Source organism: Rissa tridactyla, chromosome 1, assembly GCF_028500815.1.
Source record: "Rissa tridactyla isolate bRisTri1 chromosome 1, bRisTri1.patW.cur.20221130, whole genome shotgun sequence".
Classification (NCBI taxonomy): Eukaryota; Metazoa; Chordata; class Aves; order Charadriiformes; family Laridae; genus Rissa; species Rissa tridactyla.
The window spans coordinates 210912481-210931851 of NC_071466.1; the positions used below are offsets into that span (position 1 = coordinate 210912481).

At 43.5% G+C, this 19371-nt stretch overlaps 1 protein-coding gene across 1 annotated transcript; it reads right to left on the reverse strand.

Moving 5' to 3' along the window:
* Nucleotides 1–13366: 13366 nt before the first annotated feature.
* MEIG1 (meiosis/spermiogenesis associated 1) lies at nucleotides 13367–17670 on the reverse strand. The gene is made up of 3 exons (XM_054187313.1): nucleotides 17567–17670; nucleotides 15547–15709; nucleotides 13367–13495 (listed from the first exon to the last, which is right to left on the reverse strand). The coding sequence occupies exons 1-3, from the start codon at nucleotides 17668–17670 to the stop codon at nucleotides 13367–13369; spliced, it is 396 nt and encodes a 131-aa protein (XP_054043288.1).
* Between the last annotated feature and the right edge of the window lie 1701 nt (nucleotides 17671–19371).

The window sequence follows — 19371 nt, forward strand, 5'->3', positions numbered from 1 at the left end:
GCCAAACACATCTTGGAGGGGACAAAGTGCTTGGGTGTCCATGCTGAGAGCAGAATGGGGGAGTTAACTCAGCCCATGCTTTGCTGCAGTATCTCATTTTTTAAATGCTACATGTCTTCTCCATTTAACCGATCTGCATCTCCTGCCTGGACCACTTGCTTGTGCGTCCAAGTGCTTCTCTGGGTGACAGGTTCAGTGAGTAGGCACCAACTCTAATTTGATGAGTGAGAACCTGATTGAGCCATTAACGTATCGGACGCAAGAGACAACGTCGCAGATTTAGCAGCTGACTTGTCCAAGCGTCTGTTGTCAGTTTACAAATGGTGTGACCAATCGCGTCTCCTCCAGTGGATGACAACGTTTGTTCAGCACATGGTGTGTCTCGTGGAGCTGAGTCCTCTTTCTCCGTAGGAGACACACTTGGATCATTAGGTGAGAAACGTCCTGTGGGAGGCGGTCCACTTCATCCGAGAGATGATGGTCCCCGGCAGCAAGTATCTCAGCCAGACCGCTGCTTGTGCACGTGGTCCCGGCCACGAGTTTCGTTCTCCCTGTCAGCGCACGGTGCAGCTGAATTCCTTCAGAGCATGGGAATGAATAACTCTTTGTAGCAGTAGTCCTCAGGGAAGGGAAGAAACAAGCTAAGATTGAAAAGTTTCTCTGAGAGATCATTTGTCGAAGGTTATACGGGAACAACAGCAGCGAGCGGGGTGCGGATGTGTCAAGACTCACAGGTCGCTTGGAGACAAACAGGAATTTCTGCCCTAAGCTGGGATTTCCTCCATCAGAAATGGAGAAGGAGAAGAAAGCTTTTGGTGACGGTCATACGATATCCATGAACCAATGTGGTGTAACAGCAGCGCAGGCTCATGTGATCAAGGGAGAGGAATTTCTACAGGAAAAAGGAGTGATTTCTGCCACGGTACCAGGTACCAGTGAGATCCCATCTGGAGTCTGCTCATCGTTTTGGCCACTCGAGCTCGGGAGAGACCATTCTGCTCTGCAGCAGGCACTGGGAAGAACTCGGCGGTGGGATGATCAGCACAAGGGCCCGTCCTCCAAGAGAAAACTGAAAAGCTTGGCTTGGTTAGTCCCGCAAAAGGGAGGCCAAGAAGGAAAACTGTGGGTTTTGGGAAGGAATAAATGCTAAGGAGGGAGACAAAATGTTTAAGATAATGGGTTATGTTGGCATGAGAGCAAATGGCTCCGAAAGATCCACCTGTAGCATCCCGTCCTGACTGGGGGATTTCAGTTAATGGAAGGAGAGCAGCTCTAGGACAACATTTCAGGCAGGGTTCTGGGGAGCAGAGAATCACACTGCTTTACAGATGGAGTTTGATCAACTTGTGAAAAACAGTATAAAGTGGGGGAAGGGGGTTGGCGCTGGAAATCAGCCATCCTTTCCAAGCTGAAGTCCTTTTTCCATTTTTTTCCCATTTCTTTTTCAATTTGGCAGCAGATCCTACTCCGTCCATGGACTAGGATGCATTTTGATGCTCAGAGGGCTGGAGCCCCTCTGCTGTGAGGACAGGCTGAGAGAGTTCGGGTTGTTCAGCCTGGAGAAGAGAAGGCTCCAGGGAGACCTTAGAGCCCCTTCCGGGACCTAAAGGGGCTACAGGAGAGATGGGGAGGGACTCTTTATCAGGGAGTGGAGTGACAGGATGAGGGGGAATGGTTTTAAACTGAAGGAGGGGAGATTCAGATGAGATATCAGGAAGAAATTCTTTACTGTGAGGGGGGTGAGACACTGGCCCAGGTTGCCCAGAGAAGCTGTGGCTGCCCCATCCCTGGACGTGTTCAAGGCCAGGCTGGATGTGGCTTTGGGCAACCTGGTCTAGTGGAAGACCATGCCTGTGGCCGGGGGTTGGATTAAATGGTCTTTAAGGTCCCTTCCAACCCAAACCATTCTATGATTCTATGGTGCGGTCCCTCTCCTGCAGCCAGAGCTCCAGCAGCAAACCCTGCTGACATCAAGAGGTTGATACACAGGACTCAGGATACAGGATCCACTGAGTTCGTATTTCAGAGCTCATCAAACCTCTGAAATCTCCCCTGAGAAATATTATGTTAGTACTCAAAATATACGTCTCAAACTTTTCAGTCATCACATGGATGTGCTTGTTACGAACTTGATGTCAGCATCCATGACTGCCATAATTTTGATGCCCCATAACACTGACTCACTTCTTTCTACAATTTAAAGTGTGTATATCAACCTTCAGTGAAAAGTACGTATGCTTTTCAGGTCTGAAATAAAAAACAACCTGTTTTTTAGTGGAGGAAATAATATAAAAAGAAATCTCAGGTGGCTTAACACTGCAAAGGTTTGTTCTGCTCAGGTGGGACGCAACTTGCCTTCCCTTGTTCTTGTTTAGCGCGCTGTACATTTATCATAGCTGGCTGCCTCTAAGTGTTAGAGCAGTTCCAAGGTTTACATGCTGAGCTTGAGCTCTCCTTTCTCAAAAAATAGTCCTGGCACTGCTTCCGAGAAATAGATTTGGCCCATAAATTGCAGAGAGCTTTGGAGTCTCTTCAGAACGTCAGCACCGTAGACTCGTAAAAAAAATATATGCTCTCTCCTGTCTAATATTTTATTTATTCTAAAGGCCATCATGTGGTTTTTCCTGTACTCTGGGCGAAGATTTAATTCAGCACATATATGAAAATTTTAATATATCCCAAGGCTAATTATATATCATTGTCACTGATGCCGCTGCCTCCATAACTCATCAGCTGGCTGTTCAAGTCCCACGGTGGAGGTCAGTAACTCATCTGTGCAGGCAACGCTGTCTTTACCTCTCCACCGACCCGGCTCCCCGATGCTCTGCGTGTCCTTTCAAGTGATCTAATGCGCCGGGTTTTCTAATGCATCGATTTATTCCGTAACTCTTTGTTAGTGCTGCCTTTCTGCTGCAATTTATCTTAGTCGCAGCTCCAGCAACGGCAGCCGCTGCTCTCCTGTCTCCTTCCCTGTAGCGATTTCAGCTTCCCAACACAGCCGTTAGTGATTACAGCCTGGTAATTGGTTTTTGCACCATTAAGTCAGCCTTCAGCCCCCAGTGTGATGGCCCTTTGGCTATTCTATTTGGCATGGTTTATTTTGAAAGGGTACGATTTTCTTCGGAGCTTCCTAACAAAGCTTCCACAGCCCAAGTTCCTGGAAGACCCAGGAGCTATTTTCACCTGCATTTTTAAGTCCAAAGGGAGACTGATTAACAAACTTGCTTCGTTACGACGGACTTTAAACTCATCTCTGTCCTAACAAATCATCAAACAGCTCCCAACCTGAGGAAATGCTCTGGAATAGGAAAAAAATTTACAAGATATTTATACAACACTGAGATCCCTCTCTGTCCTCCCAGAAGAGTTGTGTTTGTCATCCTCTACGGAAAGAGTCACCCGACCCTGGCAGACCCTCAATGGGAAACCAGCTTGTGGACTTCCAGCATTGCTTCTCCATTCCAGAGCAAGGGGCATGATTTTTTCCAATTAATCCTGCAATGCTGAGATTGGATGTTGCTTGCCTGTGCCAGGGGAACGTGCTCTGCTGTGGGGTCACGGGGTCTCTGAGGATTGCGTGTGAAAAGAGAAGAGAAACCAAAACCTTTATGTTTTGCGGTTCCCACGGTCAGTTTTACTCGGTAGCTGCCTGTAAGGACCCAGAGATTTTTAAACTGATACCAAGTGGTGTTACAGATGTATTCAAACTGAAAAAAAAACCAAACCAAAACAAAACCAAAAACCAACAAAAAAAACAAAATCAAAATTCAGCAAAAAATATTTCAAGCGTACTCCAGCTGTAACTAGTGATCTAGCCAAGAGTCCCTGCTTGCTGCTTTCAGCTTATAGCAACTTTTTTGAGTCTCTGCCTTAGAGCTTTCAGAGATTTTCCCTTAAACACGGATTCACGCATTATTTTAGCTCTAACGGAGAAGTCCAGTGGTGGTGGGACCCAAGGGGCAGATGCCATGTGGGGGAATGTGGCACTGCTGGAGTGACCAGCACCGCGGGGCTGGCGTGAGCAGGCAGATCCACCAGCTCCCTGGACTTTACGGTCTTTGCTGGGGACGTGGGGAGGAACATTGGCCCAAGAGGAGCGGGAAAAACAATCACAGCCTTTTATCGTTGGCAGTGGAGGGGAGGTTTGGGGGAGGCCGTCGGCAGAGGGAGGCAGGAGCTCAGAGATGCAGCACGAGCCTCAGCCCCTGCCATCCCTCCCAGCTGGGAAATGCAGGCAACAGGCGTTAAAAGGTTCTGCAAAACTATTTAGTTTGACGTCTTCCACATTTATGTTTAGCTCCTGGAGATCAGATGAGAGCCTGAACAAATGTAGAAGCTGAAACATTCAGAGCTGGGGATGTGTTGTCCAAATTATTATCATCTTCGCTCTCCTTTGGGGTTTTCTTTTCCAGCAGTTTGAGTTTCATGAGAATTGTGGAGTCTCCCTCTTTTACATTATCTTATTTAATGTATCACAGACGTTTTCCCATCTGCTCCTTCATGCCCCAAAATCTCAACTGAAAGTCACAGCTTTTGATAGACAATTTAGAGAAAAAATATTTTCAATATTTTTTTTTTGAGAAAAAAAATCTTCAAAAAGATAAATGCTTCATTAACGTATATGTATGCATATATCATGAAAATTTCCCTGCTGAGCCTCTGATACGTGTAACAGCAATTTAGCCCGCTCCAGCCCTTCTTTCAGGTTGGTGTCAGACTGTAAGTGGGGCAGCACCTGTGGGGCTGCTTCAAACCATCCCTTTGAAGAGCAGGGGAAGACGCTCCAGCTGACGCCGGTCGTTTCTGCACCCGCAGAACGGCGAAACCAGCCCTCTCGTCTGCCGCGTTTGCAAATGAGACATCACCTGTCAGGCCAGGGAGGGCGGCAGTAACATCACAGGGAAATCTACATGGTTACTGTATTTTCGAAAGGAAAAAAAATATGTTATTTTTAATAAATCACAAAAGGACACAGAGCAACAGTACCATCTCCCGATTTTGCAGGTTTTCTATCTTGTCGTTTAAGCAGGATGAAATGAAAAATCTCCCCCTCCTTGTCCTTCTTCATTGTGTGCATATGGTCCCCTTGGCACCGCCACGTCCTTGGGATGCAGAATTTTATGATGCTCTCTGCGGAGAGGTGAGATAAAAAAACCTTCCTGGCCCGCAGCAAGCGTGCGTCCCCTGCCAGGAGAGGTCATCCCACCAGCAGCGAGCCTCTGCGTGACTCCTGCATCTTCCCGAGTCACCTCAAGGCCACCTGGCAGCCAAGCGCATCCAGGAGGAGGAGGTTTCCTTCCCCAGGCTCCGTGTCCCGGAGGCGCGCGCTCCATTAAATGCTGGTTACTTACGGGGTGACTAAAACACCTGCCCGAAATCCAGCCTGCTGCCTCCTGTGCTGAAATGCTTCCAGCTGGCACTGCCCGCAACCACAGGCTTTTTCCTCTCCGTGGGCTCTGCAATTCAAAACCTGCGGCAGCTACAGCCTCCAAATTGAAAAGCGAGTAATTTAAATCCTATTTGCGCACGGGAGCTGTGATCTTACTAAAAGTTTATGGATTTCACGGAGTCAGAGGGCGAAGGGCTCCATCCCTTGTGAGAGGCGGGAGCCTCTCGTCTGGGGGTCTCGCCCAGCACCCGTCACTGCTTTTATTTAGGTAACTCTGGGCTAAGGTTGATGATAGCAGTTAGAAACCATGTTAGTCCTCAGGCAGTAAAATAAGATGCTCCAGAAACAAAACCTCCAAAGCGCCTGTTTCTTCACCTTTCCTGTGGCTCATCTCTGGTACTTTTAAATCAGCCAAGGTGCATGGGATCAGCTGAGCACAGAGAAAATACTTTCTAACTCCTTTATTGACAGAGTCCCAACGTAACCACTTCATTAATTTATCCCTGATTAGAGTCTGTTTATCCGGTCTAGTATCATTCCCTTTTAAGCACCGGATCATGTTGACCCTCCATCAATCCTCTGGCACCTCTCCAGTTCTCCAAAGTTTGTTAAGATCTAAAATTAGTGAATTAGAGAGTCCTGAGCTCCTGGTCTTTAGACTGGAAACGAACCTGACCCCAGACTCCTGAACTGGAAGTGTTTATATTTGGCAGGTGATGCTTCACATCCTCCTTGATTACAGATGGTAAATTATTTTATCTGGTGTGGATGGATCCTCCTACTTTGCTCTGAGATAGTAAAGCAGGAATTACGAATATTTGGTGAGGTTTTTTTCTATCTGATGGATGCAGATGCTAAAACTGTAAATAACAGAGAACTTATTGCTGAGCTGGTTCCCAATGACATTTTAATGTCTTTTTATTGTCTGGAGCATACTTAAGTTTTTATATTTCTTCTGTTTCTTTTGCCTTGCATTCTCAATAATCTGCTTGCAATAGACGTACTACCAATAAATATCTCTTCTAAACACCTCTTCTGAACTCATCCTTCAGATACATAAATCTTTCTGCTCTGTTGAAATATTGCTCTGGTCTGACAAAATATTAATCCAATGAGATTTTAAATAAATGTCTGTGTTTGTAGTTGCGAGGGTGGTGATCTTTCTCACTTACTGAGACCAAAGTTGTAAGCAATAGGCTATCAAAGAGGTATTTCATGTTTTTAATGAGCATCTCCTCAAAACAGCAGTCTTTCAGCCCTTGGTACATAGACCTCCTCCTTTTTGAAGAGTCAATGGAGAGAAGCAGGGTCCCTGTGGTCTGTGACTCAAGTTCCTTCTCAAGAAGATGAAGATGGATCCGTTGGGGAGGTTAGGACAGGAATCAACAGGCCCTACCCACCACAGCTGTGGAACAGGGCTACAAAGCAAGAGCTCCACTGTCTGTAGCGTCAGGAGACCAGAGCCATGGAAAGAGGCAGATCTGCAGGACCACCGTGCTCATTCCTCCAGAATCACTGCCCAACACATCCCTGTATCGAGCAGCCTGGCTCCAGCCCGTCTCTCCACACGCAGCATCCTGCCACCTACCCCCTAGCGCCCACAGCCACCTGCTGGCTCTTCCCCACTTGCATCCCAGCATTGGCTGTTCCTGAGACGTGGTGTATTTGGCACAAGCATGTCCCCCAGGGCAGCAGAGCGCAGCTGATGGCCTCTAGACACCTTGGGCAAAAATGAACCTGCCACGTGTCCAGTCCACCTACTTTTTGCCCCATCCCCTTTGCAAAACCAAGCAGCTGCCAGCGGGTTATCCACCCAAGCAGGACAGCTTCTCCTTGGCTGAGGCATTCGGGTGCTCCTGCCAAGGCAGGACACACATCTGCAGCGAGATGCTGGGACTACGTCCTGCTACCCCAGCCAACAAGAACTGAGCTGCTGCCAGCCAGGGAGGAGGTTTCTGTGGGTACAAGATCGCTGGCAAAATGCTGATGCATCTGTGTGGTTGACTCCTTACGTACGCTCATCCTTCCCTGAACTCATGTGCCCATTTTCTCTCCCTCCCCCATCCTCCTCCTCCTGTTTTTAGGCATTCTCTTCCCTTTGTCTCCACGTCCTTAGAGATACCACCTGCCTGGAGGTCTGCAGCAGCACCACCACCACAGAGGTCCTGCTGCCTCTACACAGCTTTATCCTTCCCACCGCAGCCAAACTGCCTGCCTCGAGGAGGCTGGCATGAGGACATGCAAAACGTGAGAGCATCTGGTTGGGTAAGTTATTTGGTTCAGGACTATTCCATATCATAGAGATAACAAATAACTAGGAAAACGCTAAACTAAACACACGGAGACACAAACATTAATGAGCAGGTGATGAGAGAGATAATAACAGAGGCCAGAGCTCGTCAGGCACTGATGGGCCGTTAAAAGAACTACACCAGCCTTGGAGAGTAATTGATAAGAAGGAGGAAACATGGTTAGGATGAGTATTAAGGATATTTGAGGGATCCTGGGGGAGTGCCCAAAATTTAGTATGTTCAGTATGTCAGGAAGTTTATGGGAACGACCGAAGGCAGGGGAAGGAAAGGATCAGGGTGGAACAAGCGTGGGAAGACATCCAGGAGGGAGGTTGGAGGGGACAGGCCCATGTGGGCAGGTTGTCAGGCAGGACGTGCCCCTGATCCCTGCAGTCTGGCCTGTCCTTTTGTTAAATCCCATTCTTAATTACCTTTTCTGTATCATCCCACTGTCTATTCTGTGTGCCAACCCCTGGAGAAGGGGCCATGGGTGACAGGGACCAGAGGTCTGGGTGTCAGCACCAGAGGGAGGGGGATGTACATGCTTATCTGAGGGGTGTAAGAGCCAGCACCCGCAGTGACCTGTCTGCGTTTACGTTTCCTTAGTGAATTTAGTCCCACGTGCATGTAATTTGCTAGCAAATGTCAAGCTGCACTAGCTGGTGGGTAGAAGACAAGACTCAAGGTCTGATCCAGGAGAGCCAGGGTGCGGGCATAGACATTGGAGAGGGTTTCCAAGGGGTCCACGAGTGTGGGGTACCTTTTTTGGTGCCAACCTGGAATTCTCCTGACAGTAGACGCTCACCAGTCACCCTCCCAAATACTACTTGTGGGCGTGCTGGGCTTCAAACTTGAAGTAAATGCAAAGTCTCAATTGCAAAGAGAAAGAAAATGTGTTTTATGAAGTAATTACAACTTGGCAAGAGGTTCTCAGCACAGGCAGGCTACTAAGAAAGCAGCTCTTACCAGTAAGCATCAGTCCGGTGGAACAGGGGTAACAGGAGAGAACCTGCAAAGACCACAAGGCAGCTCCATCCAAGCTGCTTTCAGACAGACTTCACTTGTGTCAGACCATGTGAGGAGCAGCAGCATCAACAGCTGCTGAGTTACAAAGATGCCTTTAATGACTTTGGAGCCACTCAATCATTTTCAACACCTTGAAACAAGGAAACCATGTTTGAAAACGAAAAGGTTGAGGTTCAAGTGTCTTCAGAGCTGGAAAGACAACTGTCCACTCAGGCACCAAAGCAAAAATTAAAATGCTTATACTGCTTTTTTTGTGCAGTGCTTTGAGCTGCTGCAACCGTAAAGCCATCAAATAATGGTAGTATCGCTTTCAGACAATACTGTCCCATAATGAATTCAAGTAAAGACCGAAAACACAGAAAACCGTCCTAGAACACACAAACGCAGCCTTTTTTTCCCCGAAGTAACTGGATGAATTCAGAGAGGTTGTGCCATTGCCATTTCACTTGTCGCTGTCAAACACAAGGCCTGAAAAGTAGGTCTTGGAAAAGTTTGTTTTACCTCCTTTTATGAGCTCCCCCAGGCACAGAAAGCGTTTATTCTTGTCGTGTACAAAGCCACGGAGTGAATTAGAATGAGACTAAGTACATCGGAGCTGGGCAGCTGGAAAGCCCTCGCCAACAGGGCTGAGCTGCTGCAAGTGGTCACTGAAAGCATCACCATATTGCCTGATAAGAGGAACACCAGCAGATAAGAAAAGTTCCTTGGAAAGTATTTGCACAGAACTACTTTTTATTAAGATTCAAATCAGCAACATAGCACATACTTTCATCTCTAAGCAATAAAACGGGGAGATGTGATTTTATCTCTAACTCTTTAAAGTTACTAAAGTTCAGTAAAAAAAGTTTTTGTAATGGCATTCGGAAATAAGTTATTTATCTTGATATGAACCGTTGTGTCCCCTGGAAAATGAAGCACAGCTCCCCCAGATTGCTTACTCCTGATACTTTTTCACAATTTATCGACCTTAAGCTAAGACACAAGTAAGCTAACAGTTCTCAACATGCTAAAACTGAAGTATAAGATATTTCTGTTAAGGATTTATCAAATAAGAGAAAATACTGACATATTAAATTCTTTTGACAGCTTTTTTGACTGAGGTACATCCAGCGTAATGGTGACAGAGGAAAACTGGTTAACACTCAAGTATCAGCTTCATGCTCAACAAGCACAGCTGAGTGACAAAGCCACTTCAGGAAGAACGTTGACAGGCTGGAGGAGCGGGCCCCTAACAACCTCATGAGGTTCAACAAGGCCACGTGCAGGGTCCTGCACCTGGGTCAGGGCAACCGCAGTATCAATGCAGGCTGGGGGATGAAGGGATGGAGAGCAGCCCTGACAAGAAGGACTTGGTGTTGGTGGGTGAAAAGCTGGACATGAGACAGCAATGGGCGGTCGCAGCCCAGAAAGCCACCCACATCCTGGGCTGCATCCCCACAGCGTGGCCAGCAGGGCCAGGGAGGGGATTCTGCCCCTCTGCTCCGCTCTGGTGAGACCCCACCTGCAGTGCTGCCTCCAGCTCTGGAGCCCTCTGCAGAAGAAGGACAGGGATCTGTTGGAGCAGGTCCAGAGGAGGCCACGAAGATGCTCAGAGGGCTGGAGCCCCTCTGCTGTGAGGACAGGCTGAGAGAGTTGGCATTGTTCAGCCTGGAGAAGAGAAGGCTCCAGGGAGACCTTATGGAGGCCTTTCAGCACTTAAAGAGGACTTATGAGAGGGATGGAGAGAGACTTTTTACCAGGGCCTGTAGTGACAGGACAAGGGGCAATGGTTTTAAACAGAAAGAGGGGAGATTTAGATGAGATATCAGGAAGAAATTCTTTACTGTGAGGGTGGTGAGACACTGGCACAGGTTGCCCAGAGAAGCTGTGGCTGCCCCATCCCTGGAGGTGTTCAAGGCCAGGCTGGATGGGGCTTTGAGCAGCCTGGTCTAGTGGGAGGTGTCCCTGCCCATGGCAGGGGGTGGACCTAGATGATCTTTAAGGTCCCTTCCAACCCAAACCATTCTATGATTCTAAAAATCAATTCAAGCAAACATCCCTATACTAGATAAGTGTTATTTTGTGATCACAAACTCGAACTCAGGCAAGAACCCCTGTACCTGTTTCTTTTCACAGAGAGGAACTCTTCTGGCTTCATAGCTGAGGCCATTACACGTGCAGCTACCATCCTTAAAAAATGAGAGTGGTTTTAAGTAACCTTAAGTTTAGCATGAACCGGAGTGAAATACGGATACGAACTGAATGTCAGAGGACAATTCTAACTGACACTGTCACTGCCAAAACAAAACCTGCTTTTTTGCTAATGAAGTGAGCAAACTCTCAAATACAGCATCAGGGCTGAAAAAGGCGATGTCTGCAAACTCGTCTCCAGCACTAATTACAAGGTTTTTCTTTCCTTTTGACCCCATTAATCTTTTGAATATTACAGCAAGATTCAACCTTTCAGCACACTGACAGTATTGGTAATTCACTCTCTCAAAGCGAGAAGAATCTGCCAACTCATACAAAACCAGCATTTCAGAAGTGGAACACGAATTCCCATGTTACTTGTTTGAAACGAAAAGAAACCCCAGCGGGCTGTATGAAACACACACTTATGGATTTAAAACATAATACAAGAGAGAAAACATCCAGCAGTACTGCAAAAACATAGAGGTGTAGGCAGGTAAAATGAGGGAAGCCCAGAATCATCTTTTACATTTGTTTCAATTTTTAAAAGTCTTTCTTTAAAAAAAGTTAAGCTCTAAAAAGTTACCTGCACTTTTAATTCCTGTTCTTGAATACCCAACTACGTCTTTTTTATAGACTGAGAAAATGGCTGTGCCAAACATCCTTACTTATTCTGTGTGTGCTGATACCAGTAATTTTTGCCAATAAATGTGAGTTGGCTGTACAACACATCCATTTTTGTGAAATTTTTAAAGGCTCTTTTCATATCCACTGGAAGATTTCTTTTTTAGGAATCTATGAAGTTAACAAAGTGAGATCCACGGCCTTAAAGTGACATAATAGATGGATTATCCTGGTAGTTGTTCTGTTCATGCTATTTGATGGCAAAGTACGCAAAAAGTCCTCTCTTAAAAAGTATATCCAGAGCAGTCAAAACAAAAAAGAAATCATAGTTAAAATCTGAAGTGAAATTTACTGTAGCAATGCTTTATTTCTATCATTGTGATAACTCTCTACTTATATGCCATTAACACCTTCCGGGAATAAAAAAGCTTCACAGTACCTTTCAGTCATTTCTCTAACAAAGAGCTCATACAAATTTAAGCTAAACATTTCCAATTATTCTAAATAAGGTGACGAGATCATCGTCACCTATTGTCAATGAGATATTTTGAATATTGCTCCTCACCACTACTTTTGGCTTGGAGCTATAAATCCTCTATTTCGCATCTTGAGTTGGCCACTGCCTTAGGTTCCAGAGAAGAATATCTGTAAGACCCATGGTCAAGTGTATACGCTGCTAATCCATGCCTAAAACTTAATTTAGATATCCCTTTGCTTTATGCTCTACAAACAGGACATATTAATAACAGTTTTGTGTAACTACCTGTTACTGGTTGAGATCTAAACACCTACTGGTTTAGATAATAATCTGTTCTACAAGTCAATTATCTAAAGAGTTTTAGCATCTTAAAGTATTTCGCTTAAATTCCCTGGTGAGTGAAGGCAAGTATGACACCTCGTGTTTACCAGGTGTTGCAGAGTTGGAGCACACGTGTGGACAGCTTCTGCAGAGCCGACAGCACAACAACATGTTCAAAGCAAAGGTTACATATTTAGAAGCAATTAATTGTGCCCAGAAGAGCCAACTTCCCTCCATTCGGAACAAAGGGAGTCCAAATGACAAGATCAGGTCTAGATGCTACAATGGTATTTGAAGTTAGATGAGGTTAATTCTGCCCAGAAATTCCACATTATCTGCATAAATTACCTAATAATAAATATTACTTGGCATGGGTTTCACATTCTACCTGCAATTTTATACTACCTGAACCCACCGTATGTAAATCCACAATCTTTTTTTTCCCCCTCCATAAAAAGGCATATGCTACCAGGTCAATTAGTAGTTCCTCTTCAAATAACTCATACTTGCACCTGACGAAAAAACTTTGGGAATGCCTTATCTATTGCTCAGAAAGACGTTTTTGTTGTGACTGTTTCTATCCCAATACCTAGTTCTTAAATCTGCAGTTTAGCACTGGTGCTTGCTACTCGATTGTTGGGTGTCCTTCACGGAATTCTCTGCTTGCTGTTCTTGCTCTTCTCCAAGGGAACTTTAGCCTTTTGGCCCTTTGCAGTCTCATAATCCTTAGCTACACCAATAGACTGTGGCTGACACTAGCCAGAGTCTGTAAGATTATATCGTTTGGAATAATAATTGATGCCTGTACTTATAATGGACTCTACACACAGTTAAACCAAAACATTTGTAACTAGAAAAATGAGGGATAATAAGACTTTTGGTTATAGAGGGGAAAAAAAAAATCCTATGTCTATAATTCAAAGCTTCTCTACATTTCCTGTATCCCTCCTTCTATTCAAGAATGACATTGATACTTAAGGTAAATCAGATTACACAAATCTCATTTACTTACAGACTCTAACAAAAAGATTTATAAAAAAATACAAACAAATTAGAACAATAACAAAACTAATACACATAAACTTTCACTTTATGGACTTCTTTGTCTTTGCATTCTCTTTGTTTATCGAAATAATTGAACGTATTGTCCCTTCTCTGAAGTTTCTTAATAAATCCAGTTTCTGGCCAATGCTCTACCTGCGAATAGAATAAAAAGGATATGCATTCACCTAAGCACGCTCACACTAAATTATGTTTGTGTCTTACATTGCACAGAATGTAGGGTATACTTCCATGGGAAAACCTCATTTCCATCTGAACGCTACTTTGCTATTCATTTGCTTATCTTTTAAAAAAAGATTAAGAACAATAAGTCAGAAACCAGTTTTCTCATCTAGAATTATGTGATCAGAAGAGTCTAGAAATAAGAATCTAAGAATATTTGATAGACTAATTAAAAAAAGTGGACTAGTCAAAGCTTTTAAAATACCTCGCTTAGGAATAAAACATTGATGCTATTCAGTTATCCTGTAAACCGAGAGGCTGAGAAATTCCACTTCTGTAAGACTGACACACACTTAAGGGTTTCTTCTGGATCTTTCCGACCATGAAAAATGTGCTTTTCATTAGCAATTTCATAAAAATAAACAGAATTATATGTATCATAGTCTCAAATACAGCAGGATCGGTCCTGCAGGAAACCAGCACCATCCTGGTGCGCTTTAGTGCTCCACAACGTGAAGCTGTAAACGAAAGGCTTGAGCACTTGTGTGTGTGTTTAACAGCTTTATGGCTTTGGTAGCTATCTGCAGCTTGAACACGTATGACTACTTCTGATCAAACCGAACCTTAAAAATCAGATAATAGAATCTTAATTCTCTTCCAGACAGGGTTGACAATAGGATGTCAAACTGGAGCATTCTCTAATTGAAGAGTCCCAGACTCTTCAGATAGTTTCATCACTTACCTTATTACTTCAGGCATACAGATGAGTTATTTGCGTTCTCTGTCTAAACATAACAGCCTTAATACTCATTCCACCTACATTTTAATTGCATCATTAATAACAACCGCATTATGGAAACGTAATATGGAGTAAACAAGACATTTCAAAATGTGTAAGTTGAAAGAGAATTACTGCCAGATCCTGGCAAGTTTGAACAGAATACACACTCCTTTTACACTGAGTAAGGGATGTTCTTTAACTTTTATCAGTGTTTAATTGTCTATGGTTATTCCCTGCCATAAATCTTAAACAGACTGATCCTACCACACTAATGACAGGATTTCCTTTTGCACAGTTAAAGGAATTTACACTACAGCCTTTACAGTGGTAACCAAACCCACGACAAAAGAATAAACTTCATCTTATTATGCACATCATTATTTGGAGTTAACGGGATGAGGAGTGAGTTTCTTAGGAACATTCTGCTCTTTCCTATGTGTGCAGGAAATTAAGATCTTTCAAAAGTGGATTTTTTCATACTACAAATTGCTGCTTTGGAAGACAAATTACAGAGCTCTAATGAAGATAATATGTTGTTTGCTGTATTAACTTCTTGGTTGCTATTTTGAATATCAAGTAGCCACTGAATGTCTGGCCATTATTCATTAGCTGATTTGATGTGCTAGGGAGCATTGCTACCAACTGCAGTGAGCAGAGGACCAAGCCCTTGATGTTCTCAGTTGATAAATGCCCGTGTCACAACTCCCTTTACCACAGTTGGCATCAAATATTTCTATTGTGGGCAGTTTCAATAGAAGCCAAGTTCTGAGTGTGCACAAAGTCTGATTATGCTCCCACACATTTCAACTGTAAAACTGAAGTCGGCAGCAAAGACACAGTACTGTCCCCCTGGACAATGACTGGGTTTCCTGTCAGGTCTATTGGCAGAGTAATGGGGAAACTTCAGAGAGAACTAACTTTGATAAATTCCTGTCCTCAAACACAAATTATTCTTTTAGATACCAGCTGCATCTATTCAAAGAAATCTATAATGCTTATAAATGAGTAAGAGAGAGGGAACAAAAAAACAGGCTGGGCAGTGTTTCTGTTTCACTTCTGTGAAATAAGTTATTCTGCACAGTTAATAATAGCTCAAGAATTCAAGTCAGACCTGAGAGAAAAAAAAACTGTACCAGAAACTAGCCGAAATGAAAGGAAATAAGCAGTACCTCCATTTTTATTTAATCATTTAATATAAGACGGAAGTTTAAAGCAATAACCCTTGCAGAGTTCTAATTCTTACCGTATCAACTTGTTTTACTTGTTTATATTCAACCTCATCTCTGTATCCAACTTGCTGAAATCTGTATAAGTTCTCTACATCAGCTGACCACTTTTTGGCATCATGTATAGATTTTGGTTTGATGTCAGCTTTAGCCATGACTCCAGAGACTTCAGGCTTTTTCCTGAAATTAGATTTTTGAAAATGAAATAGAGAAATAAGAAGCAAGCAATTTTGTCAGTGTGAAACAAAATTTAAAAACAAAGGAATTACAGACAGTACAATATTATCTTCTCTTCAAAGTCTGAGGTTAAAAAGGAAAAATGTTATAAGCAGCTGGAATCAAATTAAATGTACTACTTGATCTCAAACAAACCCAACTCACATATACTTCTATATACACCTCTATACCTCGACTTAACCTGCCTAAAATTTGTGCATATTGATGCACTAAAAAAGTACATAAAATACAGCTTTTTTTTAATTTTTTTTTTATTTTATTCCACCTCTCTGCAGTTGCTATCCCTTTGAGGCAGGCAGTTTTTCAGGTTTTTCTTTCTTCCTACTGAAGGGACACTAAACTGGGAACCACGAACTGAAGAGCTGGGCTGTTACTGAAGAGCAGCAAACACTCAGGATGGGAGAGGAAGGGAAAGGAGAAATGCACTGCCAGTCACATGGCTGCAGTGGAGGTGACAAAGAAGAGGTCTTAAGAAATAAACTGGATGCGATAAGGAGGCGAGGCACACAACCTACCAAAATTCATACTATTCTACCCTTGCTCAATCAAAATCTGCACTGAAAGCCACTGACTTCCTCCTCACACAGAACCCGTTTGCTCAATCTAATGAGAAATAGTAAATAGGTTAATCAACTGCTAAACCTGAACAGAGCAGAACTGGGACAAGATGAAACTTGAACCGTAAAACAAAAAAAGAATAAAATAAGCAATTAAGAAGAAAAAAAATGCAGAGTCAGTAGAAACTCAAAAGTGATGGATTTCAACTATATTTCAAAAAAATATGAATCATTTGAATTCTATCTTATATTTTAATTTCACTGCATTTACTTTCTTGAGTGTACCTTATTCTGCTACTAAAATAGAACTTTATGTTGCTTCTGCAAGCAAAACACACAGAAGACTATCATGCCTAGCAGATATAATCAGAAATGAGTCCTTTCCTAGTTTTGTTATGTCACCAAGCTTCATAATTAGGAAGGTATCTTCAAGGAAGGAGAAAAAATTTTGGATTTTTAGTGAGAGAATGAACAGTCCCACTCCCTGTGGACAGCGTGCTGTCTCCAAACCCTGTGCACAAAGTAAAATTTTCTTACTCGGCAAGTTCCTGTATCAACTGAGAGCACGAAAAGTTGAATGCTGATGTCTTATCAAAAGCACTAACTTAGTCAGTTAGAAAGGCAGAGAAGGAGAAAAAAAATATCGTACCACAGCATACAAATCTTTGGGAAAATGATATCAAGGATTATCGTTATCATAATGCAGAAATAGCAGAAGTCTGCATGTCTGTCGTCTAACTGTATGAGAGCCATTAGCACACAAAGGAAGGGCCTCTCATCTCTTACTGCACGCACTTCATTAAAGATCAATAAAAATATGCACAAGGGCTCTTTTCTGGCAACAGTAAACTATTTCTTGCAGTTCAGTACTCCAGACATTCTTTTACCAGGCTCTGCAGCATTCTGTAAGTGAAGGCAGCAATTTACTAAAAAAAGAAGAAAAAAAAGTAATTTTCCCACCCAGTTATGAGGTGTAACATACAAATTAACATGATAAGTATATATCCTTATTCTAAATATTTAGTGTTCTCTTTGAGATATTTATCTCGACGCTTTTTTTTCTCCCTTGTAAAGGGCTCTTCTCTAGTATCTACAGAAATTTTCATGCCCTGTAAATGCTCATCAATGTTTGATGAGAACTGTTGTCAACCTGGAACTTCAGATGGTCAATGCTATTAGCAATAACATTAGATCTTAATAAATGCTACACTATAATGAATTTAAGTGTCTTATGATAACTTACATGGTATTAGTGTTAAGTACTTCTTTATGGGAGGTACTGAATTCATCTAATGAATGGGCTTCTTCAAGGCATCTAGATACGCCTGGCACTTCCTGAGTCACCATTAATTCAGATGGCCTGTCCACAGGTGTTCCTGCTCAAAAAAATTTGTATAAAGGTCTCATATTTAAAGTGCCAGCTTGGTGACTTCAAATAACAAAAGCGCCATCCTAATATTTTTAGGCTGCTAATTAAGGCCTTTAAAAATTGTACTCTTTGTCTATTGTAGTGCCTCTGAGTTCCAGGCGTAGGGCTGGTTTCATTGTACATGAGCACGAGATAAGCTGTACTCCAGACAGCCTGTAATTCAGGGAAAAGACGAAAGACAGCAGACAGATATAGGCAAATGAAAGAATGCAAGAGAAGGTAAGAAAATATTCAGCATAATACTGACACTTTTTATTTAAAGAGAGTTGTTGAACAGTGAAGTGGATTTTGCTAAGACAACAACGTTTAGCTACTCTTAATTTTGTCATATACCTCTGTTTTGGCGTTGGGAACATATTTTTTTAATGTCAATCATAGCACAATTTCTATGGAATCCTAGCTAGCCTGGGCTTGTATATGGTAGTTTCCTTAATGCTTATACAAGTTGTAAGGGTATGTGAGAGGAGAGTGTCTGCTCCGTTAAGGGCATATGGTCAAGGACCTTATTCAATGCAACAAGAGATAAAAAGAATGGGAAGTAGCCATAAAACAAGAACATACGGGGACACAAACCTGAACAGCAAATTATGAGGGAGGCAATGATGAGAACCAAACCTGTTCAGTCACACTAATTGATGGGAGCATGTGGGACTTTGAAAATGTTTATTCCAGCAAGGTTATCTGATCCAAGACCTTGTCAATTGGGAAAATAAGGGAAAAAGGGGAAACCAGAAACAAAACATACGGAGACACAGACTTGACAAAACAAACATAGAGACCATAACAGGAAACAAACCTCTTCACTCACACTAATTGCTGGGCTATCAAGAAACTACAGGCACCACTGCCAGTAAGATCAACCAGGACTTTGCAACTGATAACACTGTAAACCGGTGGGGGACACCCCAGACTTGGAGGGGTGCGGGAATCAACAGAGCTGTACAAACCTGTGAGGGACGTGCAGGGGAAGGGGAGCAGGGAAGAACAAAGATGGGGATAGATAGAAAGGAGTATAGAAGAGGCGGGTCATGTGTAAAACAGGGCCAGTCAGTAGGCTTGTCTGGCTGACCCCTGTGCCTGATCATCACAGTCTGTCCTACTTTCTTATATCTTATTAAATATTTTCTTAGCTACCTGCGTAATCTCATTCTCTGTCCTGTGCGTGTGTGTGCTGCAAGGAATAAGTGCCAGCTACTGTTGAGACCTCTGTGTGCATGAGTGAAAACAGGTGCCAGCTGCTGGAGTCAGGCTGGGGGTGCTCCTGGCCCGTGGTGTCAGCTGCAGGAGTGAGTGGGGGCCTTTATGTTCCAGCCACTGGAGCAGGAATGGAGTGTGTCCTGAAAAATCAGCTACTTGGAGAGGGCTGGCATGAGTGAGGGGCTCCATGCCAGCAGTTGGGGAAGGACTGTGGGTCACAGCCTGCGTGCCTGGTGCTGGCTGTTGGGGAGGAGGGGGTGAGTGTCTGTATCTTCCTCAGTCCAGGTATACATAGGGTGCATATCCATATTCACTAGCAAATTTTAAGCCGGACTAGCTGGAGAGTAGGCGGAGCCTCAGGTCCACGTCAGGATATCAAGTGGGCCGGGGGGGCTGTGCTGGTACTTGTGAACAAGGGGACT

What these genes read in the sequence shown, in the direction of transcription:
- MEIG1 (XM_054187313.1), bottom strand. Translation starts at nt 17,670, where the DNA reads ATGGTGACTCAGGAAGTGCCAGGCGTATCTAGATGCCTTGAAGAAGCC. An exon ending in GTACTTAACACTAATACCAT is followed by an intron (nt 15,710 to 17,566) that starts GTAAGTTATCAT and finishes ATCTAATTTCAG; the next exon opens with GAAAAAGCCTGAAGTCTCTG. An exon ending in AAGTAAAACAAGTTGATACG is followed by an intron (nt 13,496 to 15,546) that starts GTAAGAATTAGA and finishes TTCTATTCGCAG; the next exon opens with GTAGAGCATTGGCCAGAAAC.